The sequence below is a fragment of the Lycium ferocissimum genome, chromosome 7, assembly GCF_029784015.1.
Source record: "Lycium ferocissimum isolate CSIRO_LF1 chromosome 7, AGI_CSIRO_Lferr_CH_V1, whole genome shotgun sequence".
Lineage (NCBI taxonomy): Eukaryota > Viridiplantae > Streptophyta > Magnoliopsida > Solanales > Solanaceae > Lycium > Lycium ferocissimum.
The window spans coordinates 44,422,652-44,445,279 of NC_081348.1; the positions used below are offsets into that span (position 1 = coordinate 44,422,652).

The 22,628-nt window shown below is 33.2% G+C and overlaps 2 protein-coding genes across 3 annotated transcripts; one reads left to right on the forward strand and one right to left on the reverse strand.

Moving 5' to 3' along the window:
• The first annotated feature begins 252 nt into the window (after positions 1 to 252).
• Positions 253 to 3,811, forward strand: LOC132065290 (elongation factor 1-alpha). The gene is made up of 3 exons (XM_059458608.1): positions 253 to 411; positions 1,973 to 2,451; positions 2,613 to 3,811. The coding sequence occupies exons 2-3, from the start codon at positions 1,990 to 1,992 to the stop codon at positions 3,492 to 3,494; spliced, it is 1,344 nt and encodes a 447-aa protein (XP_059314591.1). The 5' UTR covers positions 253 to 411; positions 1,973 to 1,989; the 3' UTR covers positions 3,495 to 3,811.
• Positions 3,812 to 5,041: 1,230 nt separating this feature from the next.
• Positions 5,042 to 18,099, reverse strand: LOC132065293 (ABC transporter G family member 3). 2 transcript variants are annotated; one of them, XM_059458613.1, is made up of 12 exons: positions 17,927 to 18,099; positions 14,652 to 15,180; positions 14,484 to 14,563; positions 12,146 to 12,432; positions 11,656 to 11,827; positions 10,766 to 10,879; positions 8,374 to 8,502; positions 7,613 to 7,804; positions 7,181 to 7,267; positions 5,937 to 6,209; positions 5,442 to 5,549; positions 5,042 to 5,329 (listed from the first exon to the last, which is right to left on the reverse strand). In XM_059458613.1, exons 2-12 carry the CDS (start codon positions 15,121 to 15,123, stop codon positions 5,072 to 5,074), a joined length of 2,172 nt encoding a protein of 723 aa, XP_059314596.1. In that variant the 5' UTR covers positions 15,124 to 15,180; positions 17,927 to 18,099; the 3' UTR covers positions 5,042 to 5,071. The 2 variants fall into 2 exon arrangements, with proteins under 2 accessions (XP_059314596.1, XP_059314595.1); XM_059458612.1 differs by lacking the exons at positions 5,042 to 5,329; positions 5,442 to 5,549 and adding an exon at positions 5,599 to 5,739 and having other exon boundaries at positions 5,883 to 6,209.
• Between the last annotated feature and the right edge of the window lie 4,529 nt (positions 18,100 to 22,628).

Genomic DNA, 22,628 nt, shown 5'->3' on the forward strand with positions numbered 1-22,628 from the left:
TTTACCCTTAATAAAATGATTTACAGTTATATAAAAATCTATGACTTATAAACAATTTTCAATTTTTTTTTTTTTTCATAAGCACGAACGGAGAGAATAATTATGTAAAAAATAAAAATAAACAACCTATTTCTTTTTCTTTTTTTTTTTTAAATATTTTTTTCTTTTTAAATTGTCTAGAAAAATTGAGAACACATGAAAAAATCGAACGCCGCCCTTGATTACTATTATTAAGAAGCAAAAAAAAATCTAAGGGGTATTTACGTAAACCGACTTATAAGTAGGGCACTAAGAGAAGCCCTAGCTCACTCTCTCTATAAATAGTCCTCAATAAGCTACTGAAACCCTAATTCTCACAATTTTCACTTTTATCTTTGCTGTGCGGCAACAGATCTCATTTTTGTTCTCAAGGTTAGATCTGTAAATTTCTACTTTCATTTTTGTTTAGATTTATAGATTTGTATTAATTTTATGTAAATTTGTTACAATTATTTGATAGTAGCTTTGATTAATTTGATTCAAATTTGTTTGTTCGATGATTTGTAATGTTTATATATAGATTTAATAATATTCGCTTTTGAGTAATTTGATGCATATTTGTTCGATGATAATTTTATGCAAATTTGTTCGATGATTGCAAATTTCTATTAGATTTGATTAATTTGATTCAAATTTTGTTCGATGATTGCAAAGTTTCTATTAGATTTGATTAATTTGAAATTTTGTTCGATGATTTGCTTATAGAATTGATGCAAATTTTGCAAATTTGTTCGATGATTGCTTAGTTTCTTCTATAAATTGTCACTAGGTTCGATTAATTTTATTCAAATTTTCAAAAAAAAAAAAAATAGATACAAATTTGCTTGATGATTGCTTAGTTTCTATAAATTAATACTAGGTTCGATTAATTTTTTTAAATTTTCAATTAAAAAAAAATTGTTACAAATTTGTTTGATGATTGCTTAGTTTCTTCTATAAATTGGTACTAGGTTTGATTAATTTTATTCAAATTTTGAAAAAAAAAATGATAGATTTGTGATGACTTAGTTTCTATAAATTAATACTAGATTAAATTTTTTAAAATTTTCAATTAAAAAAAATTGATACAAATTTGTTTGATGATTGCTTAGTTTCTTAATAAATTGGTACTAAGTTCCATTAATTTTATTCAAATTTTCAAAAAAAAAAAATGATACAAATTTGTTTGATGATTGCTTAGTTTCTATAAATTAACACTTATTAATTTTTTTAAAATTTTCAATTAAAAAAAAATTGATACAAATTTGTTTGATTTATAGATTTGATACTAGCTTTGATTAATTTGATTCAACTTTTCAGTTTCAAAAATAAAATTTGATTCAAACTTTATATGTTGATATTATTAATAAATCTGTTAAATATTTATAGAAACTTGATTGCTAATCCTATTGTTTGTAATTATAATATAATATTAATTTGATATTACTATAGAAATTCATAAACTTCAAATTTTAAATAGATTTATATATATATATATATATGATTCAAGTTTGTTTGGTGATTTCTCAGTTTCTGTAGATTTTGATAGTAGCTTTGATTAATGTGATTCAAATCTGTTCGATGATTTAAAAAATTATCATTTACATATTTAGCATACTCTAATGTCTAGTTTTAATTGAAAATATTTCAAAATGTGTGTTAAATTCGTAGTCTACAAACATACTAAATCAGTTCGTCAATTTGTGTTGTACTACTATATTCTAGTCCTTAATGCGACTTAGCAGCGTGGTGTTCTTTTTCAATTATATTTAAAAAGCAATATTCCATATTTGATTTTTGTTTCTTGATATGTATGCTTGGCTTTTCTCTGTGTGAATTGTAGGATTGTTGTGGACATAGGGCGGAAAACTTTTTGGCTGCTTTTGACATGTCAGACTTATTTTGTGTGTCGGTATTTTAACTGGGAGATCTGTGGTTTCTATTATTATTGCAGTCTTTTAGTTGATCAACATGGGTAAAGAGAAGGTTCACATCAACATTGTGGTTATTGGCCATGTCGACTCTGGAAAATCGACAACCACTGGTCACTTGATCTACAAGCTAGGTGGTATTGACAAGCGTGTCATTGAGAGGTTTGAGAAGGAAGCTGCTGAGATGAACAAGAGGTCATTCAAGTATGCCTGGGTGCTTGACAAGCTCAAGGCTGAGCGTGAACGTGGTATCACTATTGATATTGCCTTGTGGAAGTTTGAGACCACCAAGTACTACTGCACTGTTATTGATGCTCCTGGACACAGGGACTTTATCAAGAACATGATTACTGGTACCTCCCAGGCTGACTGTGCTGTCCTCATTATTGACTCCACAACTGGTGGTTTTGAAGCTGGTATCTCAAAGGATGGACAGACCCGTGAGCACGCATTGCTTGCTTTCACCCTTGGTGTCAAGCAAATGATTTGCTGCTGTAACAAGGTGTGCTGTTGTCCCTAGTTGATGTTACATTAAGAATGATATTTCATGTTTGCTAATACGTCTCGTTCCTATGAAGAATGATATTTCATGTTTGCTAATACGTCTTGTTCCTATGAAGAATGATATTTCATGTTTGCTAATATGTTCTGTTCCTTCTGCAGATGGATGCTACCACCCCCAAGTACTCCAAGGCTAGGTATGATGAAATCGTGAAGGAGGTTTCTTCCTACCTCAAGAAGGTTGGTTACAACCCTGACAAGGTCCCCTTTGTCCCCATCTCTGGTTTTGAAGGAGATAATATGATTGAGAGGTCTACCAACCTCGATTGGTACAAGGGCCCAACCCTCCTTGAGGCTCTAGACCAGATTAATGAGCCCAAGAGGCCATCAGACAAACCCCTCCGTCTTCCACTTCAGGACGTTTACAAGATTGGTGGTATTGGTACCGTACCTGTTGGTCGTGTTGAGACTGGTGTGATCAAGCCTGGTATGGTGGTAACCTTTGGCCCTACTGGTCTGACAACTGAAGTTAAGTCTGTAGAGATGCACCACGAAGCTCTCCAGGAGGCACTCCCTGGTGACAATGTTGGGTTCAACGTTAAGAATGTTGCTGTCAAGGATCTCAAGCGTGGTTATGTTGCCTCAAACTCCAAGGATGACCCAGCCAAGGGAGCAGCCAGCTTCACCTCCCAAGTCATCATTATGAACCATCCTGGACAGATTGGAAATGGATATGCACCGGTGCTCGACTGTCACACTTCCCACATTGCTGTCAAGTTCTCTGAGATCTTGACCAAGATTGACAGGCGTTCTGGTAAGGAACTCGAGAAGGAGCCCAAGTTCTTGAAGAATGGTGATGCTGGTATGGTTAAGATGGTTCCTACCAAGCCCATGGTTGTTGAGACCTTTGCTGAGTACCCACCATTGGGTCGTTTTGCTGTGAGGGACATGCGTCAGACTGTTGCTGTTGGTGTTATCAAGAGTGTTGACAAGAAGGACCCAACTGGTGCCAAGGTCACCAAGGCTGCTCTGAAGAAGAAATGAACTGTGCAGTTCAATTCTGGAGTTACCCGAGATATCTGCTATTGCTATAATAAAGTGTGTTATGGAGTTCTTGTTTTCGTTAATCGTGCTGTTTTTGTTCGGTCTTTAATGTGGTTGTTAGGTTCTCGTTTTCTCCCTTGTATGTCAGGTATCCTTTCCGAGAATTGGGTGCTTGACAGGCGGTGGCGAGAAAGACGTGGTTTTGTGTTTTGGATTTTCTTTTGAGGTGCCTTGTTTTTATACAAGGCGGCTCAGGAGTTTTGTTATTTGTGTTGCTTTAAATACTTAAATTTGAACTTTTATATTTTTGTGTTGAATATCTTCTCTTGCATTATCCTGTTTCTCTGTTGATGTGGTTTGGTTTGCCTAAACCTTTTGGTTTGTTGTGTTTATCGCACTTAGAATTGGCTTTTTGCTTTAGACCAGCAAACCCTATATTTTGTCACTCAATGACATACTTCCTAAGAATTGATATAAGTACAAATCTTGATGCAATCGGGCTTATGAAAGCGAGTTCACTTATATGGAAAGAAATTGTGTGATAAGTTGCCTGGTGCTCATATTTTATTGAACCAGTTCATTCCTTTGATTTTGCGTTTTATGAGCTTCCAATTATTCTAAAGGTGAATTTGTTTGCGCGTCAAGAGTGCATAATTGCGAATTTTCCCAAGTTCTTGGGATTGTCATGAGAGCATCTCTGCAATCGTCTCAATTTCTCTTTCCCTCATTCTCTTTGTTGTCGTCGTCTTTCAGTGTTTTTCCTTCCAAGTTTCCTTTAACTTTTCTTGGGCTCGACTGAGTTCTCAGTTTGTATTTACTTGTATTTCTAGCTGCGATGTTTCATCAGTTGAAGGTTGGAGAAAAAGCTGCAACAATTCCAGTGGAAATGAGACGATTTTGTGTATGTAACTTGTTCATGCCAAAATCGAAACCATTCTTATTTAGTTATTGTCAATTATGAGTGTAACTTCATTCAATCTTCTTTGCTTTTGGAGAACTCTAAAATAGTAAGTTTGGCCTCATTGTATAAGGCTTTCACCATCTATCTCTTTTTCTATCAAACTAGGTTTTGATAATCGAGAAATTTCATAGGGTAAACTTAGTGAATATTGGGTCAGTCCTTTTAGAGCTTGTCGTGAGAATTTTTACGTAGCCAGATTGCAACAAACTTAGTCCAACTACTAGGCCAGATAATCCCCTTGGATCATTTTCGTCCCACGAGTCTAGGAACAAAAAGATCATCAAACCTTCTGATCATTCGCCAACAACTTTTCTCTTTCTTTTTATAACGGTGTCAGCTCAGCTATTTCATTGAATACTTGCTACCTCCCACCAACATGAATACCAATGAACTCTTACCAACAAAGCTTAGATAGGTGGAAAAAAATTACCTAGCATTACAATCATTCGGTAATGATCAAGGTTGCTCTTGTTCTTAGATCAGAGCACAACAATTCTGTGAAAAATATTTAGAGGCCTAACAGTGGTTTGCAACTATACAAGGGATATGGTCAACAGCACATTGTATAAGCTGTGAAACAAGAAACTGACGCCAAAAGTTGCTAGAAGTATAGTATTTATCTTGAATTCTTTGTATTTTGGTTACAGAGAAATAGCTTGGGGACAGAGAGGTTTTTCCTTGCATAAAATTTAAGCAAAACAAAAACAAGAACTCTGTATACAACAGCCATAGCAAACAGTACTAACAAATTTCTCCACTTAGAGTTGCTATCAGTAGATATGTCATATACATTTTGCAAAGCCTGATTGCCAGATATGGTCCTCACCTGACCAACTGCAAAAGAGGTCTCGATATACTCATTCTCCAAGAGTCCCTGAAATAAAGATACAGATCTGAGATATATACATAGGAGAAGATCACCTATTGATCAACTACATGCATCTGAAAAACTTTACAGCCAACTGTTCAGCCAACGTCGAACTTGCCTGGATAGAGTAAGTATGAAAAGCTATATAAGAAATGGGATACATCCATATTGGTCCTGGCAAAGCACTTCTGATTCTTAAAAAGCCAGCGGAAAGCATCATTATCACCTGAATGAGAGAAACAAGATGTCAAATAAACCCTAGACAAGGAAATATCTCAAGCATAAGAACTTTATACATCAGTAAAATTGCTAAGCCATAAATATCCAAGATCCAATTCTTCCGGTTCCCTTGTCAGGATATTGGACCTTATAACATAGTAGAAACTCATACAGCCTCTATCACTGAAATATGTAAACTTCACAACAACAACATACTCAATGTAATCCCACAAGTGGGGTCCAGGCAGGGTAGATCCTACCACAGACCTTAGCCCTACCTTTGTGGGGTAGGGAGGCTGTTTCCGATAGACCGTCGGCTCTAGAGAAGAAATATGTAAACTTCATTCTTGGTATATAATATATTATACACAATAACATTTAAGACGAAACTCACTTGTATGGACACAAAAATTAAGATACTCCAGAAGATGTCTTGCCAAATGGAAGTAACAGTGAGTACCAATCCTTCATTTACCAATAGGCATGTGAAGAAATTCAGCACGAAATACATCAGCATGCTGAACTCATCCCGAAGCCCAACAAGAAAATAGAAGACGAGGCTTGACGAAATGGAGATGAGAAACAAGAAAGGAATGCTGGCAAAAAGTTGCCCAAGTAGGAAAATAAATGCCCCAGAATGCTGGTTTGATTCTTCACAGGTGTATATCTGCATGTAATCGAAACAGCCTGATTAGTTTAACTTTTTTTTTTTTTTTTTCCATTCTTTCTTTTCGGCTGGATGACCAAAGAAAGAACTGGCATACATCGCGATCAATACCAAAACCATTTTTTACAAAAGAAAGTAAAAAATGAACAGAAATCAGTGACATATTACATAGTTACCTCCATTAAAGAAGAGGTTGGATACTCCAATATACTAATTATCCTGTTTCCAGGGAGAATACTATTAAAACCTTAATATCACAAGGCCTCCGGCCTTATGATTGAGCTCAAGTCTCATTACTACATGATTAGATTATAAGTCCACACAACATATGGTTGTAATACAACTCATATAAAAGCAATGTTTCCATGAATCTACTAACATGAAACTGAAGGTCTGGTCTTATGCTGCTTTCAAGATGCAAGTGCAAAAGCATTCTTGTTTGACCTGATGAATTCCAAAGCATTCTTGTTTGACCTGATGAATTTGAGCAAGAAATTCGACTTTATGCAAAATGATGGGAAATTTTATATTTTGTAGTTTGAATATGAGATATTTCACCTGCCGAAGAATTCTAATCGAGAACATTCAAGTACAGATTCCTGATACTATATCCCCCAAAATTTTCATACAAGCACCACATCTAGACCTCATAACTTGACAAGTCTAAGCGATCATTTAGTCTGCATAGAGATGATAGAAAAGGTAGAAATAACCTAAAGTGATTCTGATACGGAGGAAAATAGAAACAGAGGAATAACAACAGAAAAGCTGTAGTATAGATTCTCTATTACTAAGAGACCATAAGAGGATTAGTACGGTCTAAAGTTTCCCAATCATGTGGCCTCTTATGTTCGGAAGACATGCATCTCTTGTATTCATTTCCAACATGAAATCAGTATATGTGCTATAAGTTCTAGGGGATCATTCATGCATGTTATCCAAAAGAATCACAAAAAAACTATTGGGATCACCTTGATTTCTTTCAGCTGTGCAGGTACACCAGCAATGCTCAATAGAGAGGTGAATGAAACAAATACAAAAATTGCTGCTACTCGTGCCTGCATCGCAATAAAGTGGTCAATGTTTAAAACAGAAAAGTAAGAAAGATTGATAGCGCACATTTATCACGAGCAGAACATCTAACAGCATGTGGAGAAGCTCAGTCCATTATAAAAAAAAAAAAAATAATAATAATAATAATAAAAAAAAAGGAATCTTGGATTACAATACATGCATTTCTTGCTATACATAATATCTCTCTTTCAACATATGACACAAATAAAAGCAAAAGTTGCCTTGGCAAACAAAATATGGCATTCCCGCACATCATATAGCACACTACTTAAGCAGGAAAAATTACAGGAGAGGAGACATATCTAGTGTCTTGATAGTTATCAGCTTACCACAACAGATGATAACGTATGGCCCAATCCAGAAAATACAGTGCCAATGCAAAGTGCGAGAAGCATATATAGAATCAACCTAAGCCAATAGTATTTCCACTCCCTGGACATAATCAATAAGGATCTCCAAGTCAATACTGCAACTCGTGTTAAGTTGCCTACCATTCCCTTGCTTTTGAGAGATGGACCTTCCTGAGCATCAATAGCAAGAATCAGGGAGTATATTGAAGTTCAGGCATAAGCAGTAATAGCTTTTTGATAAAGCTAAAATCTGAACACTAAATTAGGAAGACAAAAACTTTTGTTATTGAAAACTTTGAAGCGTTTAGAAGGAAATAACAAAATTTTGAAGTGACTATGGTGAATGACCAGAGAGTGCATAACAATTGCATCCTTCAAGGGTTTTAGTCATTTTTCCCAACAACCCTTATTTCTAAATCGTCAAACAGCAATAACGCGAATTACATGTCAAAGAAGATAGTTGACTTGGCACAGAGTTTAAGAAAGAGACTTTTAAAACTTATAGTCTTGAACCTGCCATGACATTTATGTGGATATCAAAACATGTCGTTAAGGGTAAAATCAAATATTTAAAGTTAAATTATTTCCAAATATATAAAGGTGTCATTCATTTTGGACAAACCGTAAGGAAATAGTTCCATATAATGGAACAAAGGGAGTAAATGGTTTGACACAATAATTTCGTTGTCAACTGAATGAGTTAAATATGCTAGCTTCCAAGATATCAACTTATAACATACCCTCTCAGTGAGCTTCACTAACATTGTCTCGAGAGCAGCAGCATCTGCTGATGATTTATAGGTTGCTTCAAGGGTACGTATAGCAACAGCAGTATCCATGTTAACCGCTGACAAGTCTCCATGGTCATCCTGTCCAGAAAACAAGTTCCACAAACTTAAAGGAAGACCAAAAATTCTTTTCTTGTTCCTTGGAAGGGGAGGGTTGTGAGGGAACTATTGGAAACTCTTATGATAGCTTGCACTGGTGAATCTAGGATCCTTAGAAAGAGAGTTCAACATTTGAAGAATGAAGAGTAAAATTTACGATAAAGGAATTCATAAAAAAATTGTGATCAAAATGAAAGCAAACTATCATTTAAAATCAAAAAAACTTTTTATGAAAAAATTGAAAATGCTAATGCAAACACATTTAAAGGAGGAAAGGGCAAATATATCATACGATAACAAATAACATACGAAATAACGATGACCGCAAAATGACTATTAGAATGATATTTCTAAAATTTAAATACAAGAAATAAGGCATAGTACATAATTAGACACCTTAACTTGGCTTCAACTGGCAACTAAACACTCCAACTCTAAAAATGTACATCTAGACAGCTAAACTCGTTCCCATTGTGTCTAGTTGGACACCAGCTGCTGTTGTGGCACATAAACTTTAGAGGTTTCTAGATGATCATTTTGTTAGTTGGAGTGAACAACATAATGGGGACGAGTTGAGGTGTCTGGATGTGTATTTTCAAAGTTGGACTGTTTAATTGCCAGTAGAGGCCAAGTTTAAGTGTCTATCTATATATTATGCCTGGTGGACGTTTAGATAAATATTTTTAATGAAAATATTAGTTAAATATACATATTACTTTTTTTTTTTTTGAAACAGGTAACATTATTAAATATACATATTACTAATACACATATATTATGAAAACGGTTTTAATTTATAGGAATTAAAAAGAATAGAGTACAAAAAAAAAAGAGAGCAAACGGTGGGATTTGGTACTTTAATTTTGGGCTTAATACATAGCCAGCCCCATAAACTTGCCAGGATATTCCATTTAGACACTTGAACTAATTCATGTTCCAATTGAACACCTCAATTTCTAATAAAGTGTTCCAATTAGACAATTTCGGTTCAAATTTTATAAAAACTTTTGCGCGTGTTTTCATTTGTCTATTAGATAGTTAAGTTAACCACATAAAATTTGTCATCTTCTTTAATTATATGCATTTGCCTCAATAAGGCGTAAAACCCCATGCATTTTCTACTTGAGGTTAGTGCGTAGAATCGAAGGAGATGACATATTTTATGAGGTTAACTTAACTACCTAATAGATCAATGAGAACACACGCAAAAAGTTAAAAAAAAAAAAATTAAAAAAAAAAAATGTGAACCAAAAGTGTCTAATTGGAACACTTTACTAGGATCTTGAAGTGTTCAATTGCAACCGAGCTTAGTTTTAGTGTCTAAATGGAATATCCTGGCAAGTTTAAGGGGTTAGCTATGTATTAAGCCTTAATTTTTTTTTGAAGAAAAATGACCAGCGATATATAGATGCAAATACGAAAGTATTATGAGATTCTACCCAAAAAAAAAATATATATCGTTGAGAGATGTTACTGTGAATGACATTATGAGAAAAATAGTAGAAATTATCACTCTGGTGTTTTTTTATTATTTTTTTTATTTTTATAACCATGATGTCTGGGCCAGCTTCGTGCACATCGACATTTTTTTTTTTGGGACAATGCACTTGTGTGCTCCAGAAAGGCAATGATTGACTTATGGCCTTGGAAGCTGATTTGGAGAACTAGACTCCCTACAAAAGTGATGTGCTTCAGCTGGACAGTCTTAAAAGGTGCATGCTTGACCAAAGACAACCTCAGCAGGAGGAAAATCCAGCTAGCCAATAGATGTCACATGTGTTACTCTAATGGAAATTATTACTCTTTTTTGTAAAAATGAAACAAAAGCGCACACTGCCAGAATCGAACACAAAACTTCTACTTCAAATTTTGAACCGCTAACCGGATGCACCGCCATTCCTTGTTGATTAAAGGGGATTCAAAACCTTTTTTTATTTCAATGTTAGTGTTATTTTGTAAAATCTACACCTACAAAATCAGTAAATTTTTAGCAAGGGGGTTTCAACGAACCCCTTCCCACCATGTGGCTCTGCCCATGATAGCTTGCCTAAAACGATGACATATTCCTCTGTAGAAGAAGAATTGACAAAAGCAGTCATGCAGAATGATAGTAGCAAAATCCACAAAAGTAGAACGGTAAAATTGTTTTATTAAATGTCATTAGTTAACAAACTAACAACAATTAGGATGATTGAGTTGCTAAAGTAATAAAGTAAAGAGTTTTCAAATAGTTTCACGCAAATACCTGCCAACTTTTGCACATCGCAATAATCCTGTCGAACTCTGTGTTTATGGCACGCAAAAAATGATCCGAAGGACTTTGCATGATTGGGCAAGGAAAACCAGCATTTGAAAAGTGCTTCACCAATAAATGATATGTCAGTCTCTGACAGTTATCGAGAAAAGTATATTCTTTAAGAAAACACAGCTTCCAACCCACCCCCACCTCCAAATAAAAAATAAATAAAATCTTTTCCTTCTTTCCCCCATATCCCTGTGATTCTGAAGTATAAGCTCTTGAGGAAAAGCCCCCCATAACCCTGTGATTCTAATGTATAAGCTCTTCGGGAAAAGCCTGGCCCCACTATTTCAAATATATCATTTCCTCTTAGCTAGAAACTAATAAAGTAAATGCAACTGATTTCCTCTTATTGATAGTGTAATGATATAATGAGATATAGAAAGCTTTAATCGGAAGATGCTTGTATATGATCCACTTTTGACTACTAAAATACAGATGCTCGATGTTACAAAATAAGTTCAACAGAGACAACCTCATATCCACTATCCACAGCTCAATTTTAACAGAAGCAGGCAACAGGAAAGTAATCATCCTAACTATGGGTAACTATGTACTTCAATATAATTGGCACCTTAAACAAATGGTAATCCATAAAGCATTTAAGCCTTAACAGCAGGGGCACTTTTATCCTATAGATACATTTGGCTTCTTAGTTTTCAAATAAGCCACACCCCACAATTCTATGTGAGTCTTACATACAAGAAAAAAGCAGCAGCAATTTAATTATTCAGTACATAATTCTTCTATTTGAAGCGCTCCTGACTGGCTGAAAAGAGACACTGTACAAGAATCAAGAGGGATAGAGTGTGCAGAAGCGTACTCAGCTATATTACCTGCAAGCAAGCCAATGTTTCCCCAAAAAACAACGTATTTCCATTTGAGAGGAGGCAAATGCGGTCAAAAAGGCCAAAAACTTCAGTACTGCTTTGGTAAATGGTGAATATCAGAGTGCAGCCGGTACTTGCAAGCTTCTTCAGTGTGACCATCATCAGAAGTGCAGAAACACTGAATGTGACAATTGATTGAACATCAGGTAACTAAGAATAATGCATTAATAAACATATATAATAGACTGAAGAGCCTAAAACACAAAGTCTCAACCGCAATGAATCACAAGATTTTCTTTTTTTATTGGATTTTTGTGGCTACTAAAAAAGCTATAGCACATTATACAAACTGACAGCTCGCTTTTGCTAATTTGATTCCGATCTAGACACTAAGACGAATATTTAGTGTATTTACCAATAATAAATAGCTTAGTATAAAGTTAACGACGTTCAGTGACAATCCTTTTGATATTTAAACTTAGTGTAAGAAGCAAACCTGTCAAGTCGATAAAGGGGTTCATCTATAAATAAAATGTGTGGTCTCATAACAAGTTCCCTGGCAATACTGACACGCCTTCTCTCGCCACTTCGAAGACCCTTCATGTAGCAGTGTCCACCTATAAGTTTATTAGCATAATCTCCCAGTGACATAGAATCAATAGCGTCCTCCACCACACTCCTTTTCTGACAAAGGAAACCAGGAAGCTGAAGCAATGCTGAGTAGTAGAGAAATTCACGCACTGTCAATGTTCCAATTAGAGTAGTTTCTCTGTCAACAAATCCCTGCAGGCAAAAAAAGTTCCATATCAAAAGGCAGAGCTGGTAAAGAATAGCCACGTTATTCATTTCTAAAAATCAAACTGAATAAAGTAATATTTTTCTATCTTTCCTTAATAACACTGCAATATATTTTCATTACGCTACTGATGGTCACATTCACGCGTTATAGTTTGGGTTCTATATTGACTGGATATGAGTCAATTCTAGTAGGTTTTCTCGAACAAGGGTACAACGTGGTTTTTATACACCCTTGAGCAAGAAGGGCTGGAGGTTGTGATAAAAGAATTTTCATCTAAAGGTTGGGAACAAATGTGGCTTTTCATTACAGCAACTCCTAATTACAACATACCCAATGTAGTCCCACAACTGGGGTCTTGGGAGGGTAGGATGTACGCAGACCTTACCCCTACCTTTGTGGGGTAGAGAGGCTGTTTCCAATAGACCCTCGGCGCGAAAGAACAGCAACTTCTAGTTCAACAAAGAAAAACAAGCCCTCTTCTCATTGTTAAAACATGATCAACAACGATCAGATTGAGGGAGTTCCCCGACATTCAGTCAAATGCTACTATCGCAGACCATCAGGGGTGTCGCATGAACATCCTGTTCTAATTCTTGTTAGAGTCCAGCGCTGGTTGAGGGTATTGGTTGTAGTCTCTCTATATGGTCTCCGGGCTCACCTTATGAGCTGACCTTTGAGGTTGAAATAGGACCAAAGTCCAGTTTCTCAACATGATATCATATCCAGACCAATCCAATTCTTGGTGTTTGATTACCCAATATTGAACCCCATATTACACTATCCACGCTGATAGTATCTGCAGCTAAACATCATTAAAGGACAATGAAGCTCTGGAAGTTCCATGACAAGGTCTCAAATAAAGAAGTTCCACGACAAGCTCAATGGGCTTCAATTAGCAATAGAAAGGTATTTTATGATGGAAGAAGAGCGTTCCAATTCAAGGAAGATCTTTTGACCAAGTCTTACAACTATTTGGAGGCCCAAATTGAAGTCCAAGAGGAGGTGGAATGAGGTCCGAATCTGCCCCAAAATGAGCAAGTATAGCAACCCAAAACTAGTGTCCTTTTACCTAGTTTCTAGAATCTATCTTTAAGAGTGGTTTAATTCTATGTTGATTGCATTGAACAAAGTGTGGGCAGCACTCTATGCCCCTAAGGAATATCATTCTAACTAAATTTTATTTTTTACCAGCCCCTTCTTATTGCTATTTGAAGCTCATTGAGCTTGTCTTAAAATTTCTTTGTTCGAGATCTTGTCATGGACCTTCTTGGAGCTTCCAAAGCTTCGTCCTTGTACTTTAATAACATTGAGCTTCCATGGATGTTATCACACGCTCCAAATGTCTAGCCCCAAGTGTGTGGAGATGTTAGAGTCCCACATAGGTTGGAGGTTGGTTGTAGCCTCTTTATATGGTTTGCACAACCCTCACCTAATGAGCTAGCTTTTGTAAGGCAAGTTCCGATCTTTAACCCTGTTTCATTTTATTTTGGTATCACAAACTCGTAATCAAAAAGAGCACTATGCTGTTCTTCTTAATTTCTTTTATGTATGTCATTGAAAAGCATCATGAAGATGCAAAGTTACATAATAGCAAAAATAGCTTTGTGCTAGCCCCTTTATATTGTCAATTTAAAGCCAGTGGGCTAACAAAATCCCTTCTTTATTTTTATTTTATTTTTTTGAATACCGAGCCAGTGGCACACGGGTCGAAACTCAAATGGGTAACCCACTCCTCTACCTTTCTCTATTTAAATAACAGGCTTTTTTCTGTGGCAGGGTTCAAAACCGTGATGTGCTCTTACCACTAGACCAAAGCCTTGGGGGATCCTATTCTACTTTACTAAGGAAGAATGAGCAAATTACACACAGAAACATCAAACTTCTGCACAGCAAGGCAAGTAAACCACAGAAATACAAGGTAAAATTTCATTACAGATAGGTTCCACATAGGATATTAAAGAACAATAACCACGGACAAGCTTTTGCCTACAGTAAACAGCAACTTGACTACAAGAGTTAAAAAGCATAGACTTACATAGGAACCATAAGGCATGCACATTTTCGTCCCATTTACAAAAACCTCACCATACATTCTGGCTGAATCAGGCAACCTTCCTAAGGAAGAGAGACAAAAACGGGTTATGGACAATTCATACAGATTGATACAGCCAGTCTATTAAATGTTTCCCTGTACAACACAAACCTGCAAGGGCTCTCAAAAGCGTTGATTTCCCAGACTTGGCAGGTCCCATAATTACAGTCATTGTACCAGGTAATGCATAACCATTCGAACTCTTGACCACCTTATCAGAGTATTTCCGTTTTCCCTTTATTGTAACTGTCAAATCTTTCCAGGCAATAGATGCCCCAGCCATTTTCCTTGTAATAACTGCTCCCTCTGGTAAAGGTGGAGACGGCAACGAACCACTATTAATCTTTGACAGGGAAGGGGAGGCTGGTGTAGTTGCAGCATTGATGGAATCGCCTCCTTCGTCCACTCTGACCTCGATGTCCGTGTCGTCCCAATCAGGTGAATCTTCGAATGAAATTGGTTGTCGAAGTGCACCGGGTTTCCTCAAGTAGAAGAAATTACTTGACGGCACCCTACTTGCTGGACTGCTTGCCGAAGAAGATGAAGACCTATAATGATCTGATTGGGACTGTATTTCTTCCATTTCTTTTCAATTCTCTAATTCTTCTCAACTACTCAATAAATATCCAGTTACATATCACTGAAAAAAATGAAAAATGAAGAAGAAATTACAGCAATAGTAGAAGAAACCACATTCAAACAACTTTAAGCATCAAAAGTGCTTTTCATACAGACTCTTATGCATCAAATGAAACCAATAGCTGGTTGTAAAAACAAGAGCTATTTCAAATTTACATCAATAAATCCATCACCATGCCTCCATCTCAAATTAGTTGTGTCAGCTATATGACTCTTCTATATTTTTTCTGCTCTATTCAAAGGCGGATGCGCCTTATAACATCGAGTTCATCTAAACCTAGTATTTTCTACGCAGAGTAAAAATTTATGAATAAAAATTTCCTAAAATTGCAACAACCAGTAAGTCTGAACCCATAATTTTTAACAATATATAGTTTCAATGCTAAGGACCTAACGATTGAACCCATAGATTTTAAATCCCGGATCGGCCTCTAGCTCTATTTGGACCAATTTCATTTCGATACTTTAATTTGTTATCGAAAGGTAAATTAAGTGTTCTTTAAAACTAGATTTTCTCCGAATATCACACTTATCATACACTAACATACAAGTCTCTAACTCCATTATAAGAAAACTTCCAGCAAACAAAGGATCTAGTTTAAGTTTAAGAATATCAACCAAGCTTTAATCTTTTGCTTCTATTTTCTTAAATATTACAAGTATACCTGTTTGGCCATGAGAATTATTCACTTTTTACCGAAATACTTATTCACTTTATTTCAAAATCAGTGTTTGGTTATAAAATTTCCAAATCCAACTTGGAATTACATTCCAAATTTGGAAAAGTGCTCCAAACCTGTTTTCTAACTCCATCTTCATGAATTTCAAATAAAGTGTTCTGTTCTCTCCTTTGCAAAAAGTATAACGAAACACAACTCCAACTTCTTAAATTCTAAATAAAGTGAAATCATTTGGTATCTATGGCCAAACGCCTACTTAAACTTTTGCTCTATTTTCTTCAATATTTCAAGTATACTCTCAATAACAATAAAATAAAAACAAAAACTAAAACCAGAGTAGTCTATAAATCTTTTTTAATCCTGAACAATTTCTCATAAGGAAAAAAAAACACTTTTTTCTACAGAAATGCTATATTCAGCTCCAACCATTATATTTCATGTTATTCGAATCAAACAGAAAGCACAAAACTTCTCAGTTCTAACCAATACTTATAACTATTTTCTTGGCAAACAAAAAAAAAAAAACCTCTCAACCACAAAATACACAGTAGAAACAACAAAAATGAAACCAAAAAAACAATATCAAAGGCAACAGATTGAAGCAGAATACTACTATTAGAGCACTGCAAAATAAGTGTAAGTAGAATGATAATCCAAATGGCCCAAAAAAACTGTAAACAGAGATTGAACTTATACAATGAGAAAAAAAAACAAAAATAATATAAATAATTTTTTAATCTTGAACAATCCCACTCTTCATAGCAAAAAGAATGGATTTGGTCAAAGTATCCAATTCGTTTTCCGACACGAATCTTTCTTTCTTTTTTTTCTACAGAAAATGATAATATATAAATCAGAGATTGAACAAAAAAAAAAAAAAAAAATCTTTTTAATCTTGAACAATCCCCATAGCAAAAAGAACCCTTTTTCTTTCTTTCTTTCTTTTTTTCTACAGAAAATGCTATATATAAATCCACCAACAAGTTACCAATATTTTCTCTCTAACTCACATAACCCCAAAAGCTCCAATCTTTTTTTTACCATTTTTTGTTAGTAAATACTATTTTTAAGCATATTTTAAAAAATAAAATTAAAACCAAAACCAGAATAAACTATAGAATGTCTATAAAACAATTTCCCATAAGAAAAAAGGACCCTCTTTTTTCTTATTCTTTTTCCCAAGAAAAAATGCTATACTACATTTTATTTCTATCTTACTTGAATCCAACATAAAACACAATAAAAAAAAAAAACAAAATAAACAAAGAGAAAAACGCAAATAAAAAAAAGAAAAATTAACAGCAAGTCAACAGATTCAAGCACAATACTATTAATTAAAGCACTGCAAAAATAGTTGGAGCAGAAATGATAATCCAAATGGCAAAAAAAAAAAAAACAAAGAGGGAAGCTACCAATAGGTTGATATATATATATGTATAAGTTTAAGAATATCAACCAAAGCTTTAATCTTTTGCTTCAATTTTCTTAAATATTTCAAGAATATATTTTCAAGAAAAGAATCCATTTTTTTTCTACAGAATATGCTATATAAATCACAAAAAATTTCCACAAAAACACAGTATTAAACAAAGAGAAAAAAAAAAGAACAGCAAGGTAACAGATTCAAGCACAATACTACTATTAGAGCACTGCCAAAATAGTTGGAGCAGAAATGATAATCCAAATGGCAAAAAAAAAAAAAAACAAAGAGGGAAGCGACCAATAGGTTGATATATATATATATATATATATATATATATATATATATATATATATATATATATATATATAAGTTTAAGAATATCAACCAAAGCTTTAATAAATATTTTCAAGAAATATTTCAAGAATCCATTTTTTTTCCTACAGAATATGCTATATAAATCACAAAAATTTCCACAAAAACACAGTATTAAACAAAGATAAAAAAAAAAAGAACAGCAAGGTAACTGATTCAAGCACAATACTACTATTAGAGCACTGCCAAAATAGTTGGAGCAGAAATGATAATCCAAATGGCCAAAAAGCTGTGAGTGAGATTGAACTTCAAAAAAGAAAAAGAACACAGACCTGGATCTGAATAGTGAACAGCTAGAGAGAGAGAGAGAGAGAGAGAGAGAAAGAGAATAAAGCATGCTATTCAGAAGAGACACTGAATAGAGTAGACTTAGTGTTGAGACTTGACACTGAAGTTTGGTAAATGTAAGGAATCATTTCATTACAGCAGGCAGACTTTTCAAACTATATGACAAAACTTAAGAGGTTATTTTTGATACTTTGATAATGATTACCCCCAAACTTATTTAAAACGGTATAATTACCCCACTAAACGCTGGCAAAGAGAGTGTGTTTATTTAGGAGCGTAACGGTAAAAAAGGGGAAAAATTAATTTTTTTCTTAAAATCATGATTTTCTTAAAATTTGAAAATAAATCTAGTCTTCCACATTTAGTTTTAAAAAACGGGTTTTCCACATGTTAAGAAAATAATTAATTTTTTTCAAAATTTTATAAAAATTCGAGTTTTTTTTCACATTTTGGCAACGAGAAAAACACTTTTCCTATATAAAAGTGTCCTAAGATGAAATCATGAAAATCAAGATTTTTTAAGACATTTTAAAAAAATAATCAAGTTTTCCATATTTTTATCCATTTTTCCATATTTAAAAAAAAAATCATTTTTAGAAAAAACGTTTAAAAAAAAAAAACAAATTTTTAATTTTTTTTTTTAAAAAGGGTTTTAAATCCTTTTTTTAAAAAAAAATAATCCATGTTTTTATTTTTTTTTAAATGGTTTAAAAAAAATAAAATTTTCAAATTAAAAAAAAATACGGTTTTAAAACTCATTTTTTTAATGAAAATTCGTTTTTATTTTAAAAAAATTGGTATTAAAAAAAAAAGAATTTTTTTTCTCCATGAAGAATGTTTATTCTTTTAAATAAGTTTAGGGGGTAAAACCGAAAATAGTTCGGGTAATTGCATTATCCCTATAATACTTTGATAATGACTATTTGAGCTCCGTTCGATTAGAGGTATATTTGATTACTTTATTGAAAAGTAGAGGGATCCTTTGACCAATTTGAATTTATATAAGAAAGTTCCACATTAAGGGTGGGTTTGGTATGAAAGAATTTTTTTTTTCCATGAAGAATGTTTTCTTGGAAAAAATATTTCAGAAAAATAAGTGCATTTCTTATTTTCTTTCGTTCGATTGTAAGCAGGGGCGGACCCGTGTATTAAATTTTGGTGCTCGAGCAATTATTAATCGCAGCGGATACTCTATATAGATATATAGAAAATATTATAATTGTGGTATAGAATGATAAATAGCATCTAGAAAGCAATAAAAAAAACTTGGTGCTCCGGTTAGAAGGTGGTAGGTTTTAGTCTAAGCGAGTGAGGAGCCGAGTTTGAATTCTACTCAAAGCAATATAATTTTTTTGTTGATTTTAAGGTGAGCATCCGGCACCATTGAGTCTTAGGTCACAATCAATGTGGAATGTTATTTGTGAAACTTGTTTTTCCTAATTTTAGTAGGGAAGTCATTTTCATTATTTTTAAGCAATTTATTTTCCTAAAAAAAATATTTTTCAAAAAATTTAATTAACCGAACATAGAAAATTTAAAAAAACATTTTCTAGAAAATATCTTTCTCTATACCAAACACACATTAAGAATAAAATCTTCCTATCATAGGTGATTCTATACCCAACTGCTCAAATTCTAGATCTACAATTAAAGATTGGAGGAAAATACTTACAACTCTATTAATTATTTGCAAGTCATGAGTTCATTGTCTTTTTCCTAATTGATGTAACCAATTCTTAATGTTACGTTATCCTTTTGTCGTTTTAGTTTAGTAAAAGACAATGAAAAATAAATAAAACTATTTTTCATTGCAATATTATTGCATTTTGCGTGACCTCTTCCGAAAGTGTTGATACTTGATAGTATAATTCCAATAATTGTATTATACAACTTATCAATGTAATTACTTAGTATGAGACTATGAGTGCCAATTCAAATGGAAAATGTTATAGTGCATTACTTATATGTATAATACCTCAGCCAATAATGAAAATTTTAGTTTAATACTTTAGAGCTATTGAATTACTTTAAATTAAAGTGTTAAGAAAATGAAAAAAGAGATTCAAATAAAAGAGAGGAACACAGACCTTTTTCTTCTTTTCCTTGAAAAGAAAAATGTGTCCAAGAAAAAAGATACTTCAATTCGAATTTTGTTGAGTGGAAGCTAAGTGTCTTTATTGATAAGATTAATTAATGATAATTATAAATTTATAATTACAACCCTTATATCATAATTAAAGAAATGCTTAGTGGTCTATTGGCACTATACTTTTTCTTTTCTTTGTTTTTTCAGCTTGGACCCTTCATGATTAGAGCATGTTTAGACAAATGCCACCCTAACATTTGTACAAGGAGAAAACATTATTATACTATTATCAAAAGGGTGTCCCTTGCCCACCAACCTATCATCCTTTTATTTGTGTTTCTCTTCTCAGCCTACACATTATATATGATCGTGTCAATTTGCACGTGCTTCGATTATTTTGCTAGCTTTACTTCCTACGTCTTAACATATATTGTTCTATTTGATTAAACACGATGTTTTAATAAATAGAATTTTTTTTTTAAAAAAAAGGTCTAAAAGAAAATTTTAAATATTTTGTAGCTGTAAATTACTTTTGTCGAAACATTTTACTTTTTCATGTTTGTTTTTTGCAAGACTTTAAGAAAATATTAATTAAAAAGATAATTTTACTAAATTACCCCTATTTATTGCTTGATTCAATTTAATGATACTCTTCATTTCACCACATTAATCTCTCTTCACATTATTACAGTAAACTTAATGAAAAATAATTAAACTCTATCTTAATTTTCTAAAATGACAAGTACTTTTAACTTCTTATTTCTAGTATCATAACAAATAAAATGGACCAGAGGGACTACCTCATTATGGGTAAAATTGAAAGTTAATATTACTTTATTTGTGAATATCAAATGTAATATAAATTGGAACAAGATAAATATGAGACAGATAAGAAAAATTACTAATGATTTTATATTCGTTAAAACTTAAACTCTGATATCTCAAAAGTTTCACCATCTCTATATCCTTTTCTGCACGTCGTATTTCTTTTTGTTCTTTACTTTTTTTTTCTTCTTCTTCTTCGTGTTGTCTGGAATATGTATTTTCATAAGAATTATGGGTCCCAAAGAGGGAGTTAAAACAGGGGACTGAAAGGGAAATAGGCTGATGATTGTTGCTTCCTTTTATTAAATAGGTATATTTTGGTTTCACTTTAGAAGTTCAGATTGCCTTTAATTGGACATGGATAAAGTGAATAAAAACCTTTATTTCAACTTATTTAGCAACGGTTATTGTACCGTAAATAAAATAACCTCTTATCACTTAGTTCGAGGACATTTATACTTTTTAGGAAGTTTTGTAACCACTTTTAGCCAAAGAATACATCCATATCATCTAAAGGGACTATTCCATCTATGGTTTATCAAATTTATTAAAGTGACTATTTTAGAAAAGATTGAGGCTAATGCGTGTAACTAAAAAAATTGATATATTTTAAATAATTAACATATTTACGTTTGGGCAAAAGTTTTTTTAAAATAATTAACATATTTTAAATAATTAACATATGGGCAAAAGTTTTTTTTTTTTTTAAATATGGGCAAAAGTATTAATTATTTAAAATATGGGCAAAAGTTTTAACATATGTTAATTATTTAAAATATGGGCAAAAGTTTTTTTTTTTGGGTCGGAAGTGTCTAATAGAAATATTTTATTATGTGTCCAGATGATTAATTGGAATAAGTCATAATTTTAGTGTTTAAATAAAATCTACTGACAAATTTAAAGATTCTCAATGTATTCCGTATGAATTAATAGTGTTGTAGCTAGATCGTTTTACCAAGTTAATGGAAAGAAACCATTTAGCCTTTTCACCTTTGATGAGATTCACTCACTAATTTCTAATGATTCCTTTGATTTTTATTGATCTCTATGTCACATTCAGTGCCTAAATTAGGCGGAGAGGAGGGAGTTCGGTTAAATTCCTTTGCTGGAATTATACCGAGCAAATAGGATAAATAACGAACTTTTTCATTATATAATTGCCGAATTCCTTGAAATAAAAAAATATTTTGATGTTGTAGCAAAAGTTTTTTTTTTTTTTTTGGCCTTTTTTCAAGAGTTTCATCCTTATGATGGAGGAGTTAGGCATGACTCCAATCTGTACATTTATCAAAAATTATAATTACACGGAGGAAGACATAAATCTTAACTTCGATAACTTTGGAGATGTTAGTTATGACCAACATATTTCATTTCATATGCGCAAAGAGTTCAAAAATTACTTTTAAGTCATAGGCTCAAAGTATGACATCTAGTATTTCTTTAATCCTCTTGTATGAACTCCCGACTCTATTATTAACCACACAATGATATATGCACTTATACTTTTGTATAATTAACTATAAAACAACAAATATTTTTTTGCCAGATTAATCGGGATTTTTTTTTTTTTTTTTTTGTTAATTAAGTGGCTTCTCCGTGTAATTTCTCTTTTTAATGTTGCTTTTTCTTTTCTTTATCCTATCATGGTTATAGCTTGAGTTTGAAGTTACCTTAATTTTACTGAAACCGTAAGAAAAATGATGAACCCTACACAATGATTACGAGATCTTCTCTACCCATATATGTAAACCACTAACCATGTGTCAATGTCAGTG